We start from the raw sequence: 5,238 nt of genomic DNA, 5'->3' as shown, positions 1-5,238 counted from the left end.
GATGGGTGGGTAGGTGAGTGAATGGATGACCAGATGGATGGATAAATGATCAAATGAATGAATGGGTGATTAGATGGATGAGCAGATGGGTGGGTAGGTGAATTAATGGATGGGTGGGTAGATGGATGGATGGATGGATGGATGGATGGATGGATGGATGATTAGATTATGGATAGATAGATGGATGATCACATGGGTGAGTAGATGAATGAGTGGGTGAATGAATGGATGGGTGGGTGGATGGATGGATGGATTGTTGGCTTCATGAAGGATAAGTAGATGGATGGATGAGTGGATGAATGGATGGGTGGATAGATGGATGGATGGATGGATGGATAGAGGGATGGATAGATGGATAGACAGATGGATGGGTGGGTGAGTGAGTGGGTGGGTGGATGATCAGATGGATGAATGATTAGATGGAGGTGGATGAAGGATGGATGATCAGAGACCTTGTTGCTGAGCAATCCCACAGTTGCCCCATCTGTATAATCTTCAGCATTTCTGACCCCATCTCCTCAGGGCTCAGTGTGTTTTTCTCAGGTCATGCTGCCAGCTTCCTCTCTCTCTCTCTCTCTCTGTCTCTCTCTGTCTGTCTGCCAGGCACAGCCCCTGCATGGGCCCTCACCATGCCCTCCCATGCTCTATAGCTGTGTGCTTCTCAGTACAATCTGTGAGATGTTGGTGGACATGTACCTTCTCTGCATCCACAGGGTGGCTGTGCTGAAACTATACTCTACCCTCCCTACCCTATCCCATGCCTAAGACATCCTTCCCCTTCAGGGTTGAGGGCCCACTGGAATTCACTCATTCATTCATCCAACAGATAGTTACAGAGTGCCAAGTGTATGCCAGGCACTGTGACCGCATGAAGCATGCACTTCAGTGGGGGACGCAGACAAAATCAGGATAAGTAAAACATATGTTGTATTAACTGGTGATAAATGCTGAGGAGACAAAAGGATGCAGACAAAGGAGATGAGCATTGGAGCGGTTGTGATTCTAGATTGTGTGGCCTGGAAAGGCCCCCCGAGAAATGCCATGGAGTAAAAATCCAGAAGTGAGCAAGTCAGCCATGGGGTGTCTCAGGGAAGAGCATCCCGGGCAGGTGCAAGGTGCAGGCAAAGGCCCAGGGCGGTGCCCACCCCCCGTCAAGTGTTTAAGGGCGGCCAGGAGGGGCTGGAGTGGAGTGAGGCAGGGAAGAGGGAAGGCGGGGTACCAGTCTGGTCACACATGCACTGGAGGGAGCAGAGACAGGACACATTGAGGCAGGCTGGCGCCAACACAGGGTCCCTCCAGCTGCGGTGGCCAAGGAGGGTGGTGAGAGGCAGTTTGTGGAGATGTCTTGAAGCAAGTGGGCAGGAGATGAATGTGGGTGTGAGAGACAGGTGACAAGGAGGACTCTGAGGCATGGGTGAGGATTGGACAGCAGTTGTGGTCAGTGAGGCTGAGGGAGGGCTGGTTGGAGGAAGATGAGGGTTTTAGGTTTGGACAAGTTGATTTTCCATGACTGTTAGATGTGCAAGGGAGAAGGTATGGAGTTAGGAGGGTAGGTACAGCGGTCTGGAGCTGGGCCGGCCTCCGCCTGCTCCTCCATGGACACAGCTCCGGCCATGTTATCGGAGCCTCTTGTGACTAGACTCGGGGATGTGGTCCAGCCGCCCTGTCCTCTGCAGTGTCCCCTCCCCACAGCTTACTTTGCAGGGGTCTGTGATATTCTCCCAGCCTCTCCTGCCCTGGCAGCCATCTTCTGCCTGTCTCCCAGTGTCAAGGGAACTGGCTGCCCTCTTGCTCCTACCCACCCTGGCCATCCTATGCTGGCCGATGGTGCGCCCTTGGTACTGCTGGCTCACGTCTTACCCCACCCACCCCATCCCCGGCCAAGCTCCAGACCCCGCGCCAATGACCAGCCTGACTTCCTTCCCTTTACTTCCAACGCTGACCCACCAGCACCTAGCAGTGTTAGCTCCAGCCCTGCTTCTCCTCCAGTGCAGGCTGCCACCACCCTCCCCTTCATCAACATCCACCAAGCTGTTGGCCCTGGCATTCGTGGGCCCCCTCCCACTCGTAGCTGCTGACCACAGGCTCTTCCTCCCACCACTTCAACAGGTCCCCCAGAGCACCTACCAGCCACCCAAGGAGCAGCAGCAGCTGGAGATGGTCAAGAGGCACAACCGCCGAAAGGCCGAGGTGAGCTGTGTGCGACCCCTGCCTTCCTAGAGACCCCATGTGGGGGATGTATGAAGGGAAGGTGGGGTGGGGAGAGGGAGGAGGAGGCAAGAGGGGAGAGACTGGGTGGAAGCTCGTCCTCCCATGGCCTGGAGGACACTGGGCAGAGGCTGGTGGAACTGGAGCCGCCATGTCACTGTGGCAGGAGTTGCTGCTGAGGGCAAACATTGAGGAACTGCGCTGCGCCATGCCCAGGTCCTGCGGGGAGCCAGTGCAGGTACCGCCCAGCTCTCTCAAGACCCATCATCGAGGTGGCATCTTCTCAAGCCATCAGAAAGTTCCTCCCAACATTATCGCAGTGACCACTTATGTAGCCTTTTACCACTGAGGGCCAGGGAGGGGCGGATTCTCAGTAACACTGGGAAAGTGCGCCTTGAGCCCACTGTGGTGTGGCCCCTAAGCAGGTGGGTGTAGATGCGCATCCACATCCCCTGGGAGGAAGCTCACGGGAAAGCACCTGCAGGTGCTGCCTCTTGGTGTCTCCAGATGTTCTGTGATGAGCATTTCATGCCTCTGTAAGGAAAAAACAAACCCAGGTATGTTTGCCAATAAAGAAAAAGCAAAGCGACAAGGACAGGAGAGACTGTGCCTGGCGGGGTTCACTCAGGAGCACGGCCCCACTGGGTGGCAGGGGTCCCACCGTGAGGGCAGACCCGGGGTGGACAGCCCGCATGGTGCATGCCGCGGGGCCGACTTGGCTGAGTGCTCAGAGGGGTGGCCTTTGCAGCCACTCCACTCACTGCAACTCGCAGTGCCCACCTGGGGTGTGTTGGCAAAGCAGCTGGAGGCTGGGCCGGGAGCAGACAAGCTTGGGGAGAGGCCATGGGGGCCAGGCAGACCCCAGCTCTGGGGGTGGCTGAGAAGAGAGTCACTGAGCCCTGAGGCCAAGTTGTCCTGACTAGAAGCCACTGTTCCCAGGCCCACAGGCCCTGCACCCTCCCTGTTCCAACCTGGGTGGAACCCCAGCAAGGTTTGGGGGGGCATTGGAAGACAGAGATGCTGACCTGGGGTGGTGGTAGGAATAGGCAGCTGCGGGGAGGATGAAGAGGAGTGAGCCAGGCCTCCCCAGGGTGCTGGGCCAGCATCCACCTGGTGTGTATTTGGAGGCACCCAGCAGGCACAGGTGCCAGGCGGCCAGCTCTGCCTTGACTCCTGCAGGGCTCCAAGCAGCAGCTGCGGCTTCAATTCCCACCCCGAATCCGAAAGACTCCGAAGCTGACCTTCTATAGGGTGAGGGATTCTCCTGGATGGTCAGGCTGCTGTCCCTGGGCACCCACCCCTCCAGACCTTTTCTGTCCCTAGAGGCTCAGATGACCTGAGCTGGGGGACCCAGAGTCTCAAGGACGGCCCCACTCTGGGGGAGAGGGAAGCACCCGGGCAGGGAGTAGGTGTGAAGGGCACCTGGGCAGGGGGTAGGTGTGAAGGGCACGAGGGCAGGGGGTAGGCATGAAGGGCGCAAGGGCAGGGGGTAGGCATGAGGGGCACGAGGGCAGGGGGTAGGTGTAAAGGGCACCCGGGCAGGGGGTAGGCATGAAGGGCATGAGGGCAGGAGGGTCACTTGTTGCTCCCAAAGGTCCCCTCAAGTCCCCACCACAGCCAGTCCCCACTCCACAGCCCGACAACGTCCCGGTCAAGCTGAACACCACAGCCATCCTGCGAGAAGGGGCCTTGTACCAGCGGCAGGTGGAGCAAGAGCTGCAGAGGTGAAGGGTGGCAGGCCCCCCACCTGCCTTCCACAGCATCACCCTTGGGAGCAAAGGCCCAGAGGAGGGGCCTGGGGGCTGGGCAGCTCCGTGGAGAGGGCTCAGGGGTCACAACAGGCTGTGGTCCTGCAGCGGCAGGGGCGACAAGCAGGACTGTGTCAGGGTCACAGGTGCACCTTACAAAGATCATCCCAGCTCATGGAGGGGCATGAGTCGGGGTAGAGGAACTTAGCAAAGGCCCGACCCACCCCAAACCTCCCTTGGGGTTACCTCCTCTCTGGACCCCTTCCCGATGCCCCCATCTCCTAGACCACCAGGGCTGCGAACCCCTGTGCTTACCCCACGCAATGTGGTCATGTCTTTCCTTGTCTGCGAGTCAGGCTGTGGGGGGAGCATGGGTGCCTGACCAGATGGTAGAGTGGACGCACAGATGGTGCACAGGGGCAAGGGTGGCCAGGCCAGTGGAGGACAGAAGGTTGATGGATGGACAGATGACGGACACAGGGTTGGTGGGTGGACAGACAGTTGGACAAACAAGTGGATGAAGGGAGGGGTGGGTAGATGGGGCTGATGGGTGGATGGTGGGTCGGGGGTAGGAGTAAGGGCAGGCCACGCAGCTGGGTGTCAGGAGTAGCAGCCCACGCCTGCGTAGCCACTGTCCCCCAGGAAAATCTGTGGCCACCCAGTAGCCTCCATCACGGGAGGAACCCCAAGTTGTGCTTCTGTCCCTCTTTGCCCAGGGTTGATAAGCTCGTGGATGGGGCTGGGGACTTCTCTGAGTTCCTTGAGTGGCAGAAGAAGATGCAGGCGAAGGACCGGGAAGAGCAGCTGGCTACAAGCGAGTGCCGGCGGTTGCAAGGGAAGCTTAGCCATGAGGAGGCCGTCCTGGCCCGGCAGAGCCTCATGCAGGAGAACAAGCAGAGAGTGGAGCAGCAGAAGGAGCAGGTGGGTGCCATGCGGGGCAGCTGGGCATGGGGCAGCCAGCTGAGCTGTGTGCCCACTGGGAGCTGCAGGGCCGGGACTGGCAGCGGAGCCGAGTGTCCACAGCGCCCCCGTAGAAGCTACTGATGTGTCAGTCCCGGCTCCTCTTTCTCCTCGAAGGACACACTGCCTAGGTAGGCACTCTCAGCCTGTGTTCCCCGAGACTGCCTGCTCCTTCCAGTGGGCCTCCCAGTGGCCTGGACCAGCAGGGAGCCTCAGCCCCAGGAGGCCAGCCTGTATACTCTCTCCTGGGACGTATCCCTTTGCAGGCCTGTGGTCAGGGGCTTGATCAAAGATCACTTAGATTGTTTCTTTTGATAGTTTT

At 58.7% G+C, this 5,238-nt stretch overlaps 1 protein-coding gene across 1 annotated transcript in view; it reads left to right on the top strand.

Moving 5' to 3' along the window:
- The window catches only part of CFAP99 (cilia and flagella associated protein 99), a 42,593-nt gene that overhangs the window by 25,164 nt on the left and 12,191 nt on the right, over window positions 1-5,238 (top strand). The window contains exons 6-10 of the mRNA XM_011970838.1: window positions 2,110-2,190; window positions 2,375-2,446; window positions 3,388-3,459; window positions 3,844-3,932; window positions 4,673-4,877. Coding sequence (XP_011826228.1) covers window positions 2,110-2,190; window positions 2,375-2,446; window positions 3,388-3,459; window positions 3,844-3,932; window positions 4,673-4,877 — 519 coding nt within the window. The remainder of the gene's footprint in view (window positions 1-2,109; window positions 2,191-2,374; window positions 2,447-3,387; window positions 3,460-3,843; window positions 3,933-4,672; window positions 4,878-5,238) is intronic.

The sequence above is a fragment of the Mandrillus leucophaeus genome, unplaced genomic scaffold, assembly GCF_000951045.1.
Source record: "Mandrillus leucophaeus isolate KB7577 unplaced genomic scaffold, Mleu.le_1.0 Scaffold98, whole genome shotgun sequence".
NCBI lineage: Eukaryota > Metazoa > Chordata > Mammalia > Primates > Cercopithecidae > Mandrillus > Mandrillus leucophaeus.
Note: the sequence above shows the minus strand (reverse complement) of the source record. Positions and strands in the feature narration are given on the sequence as shown.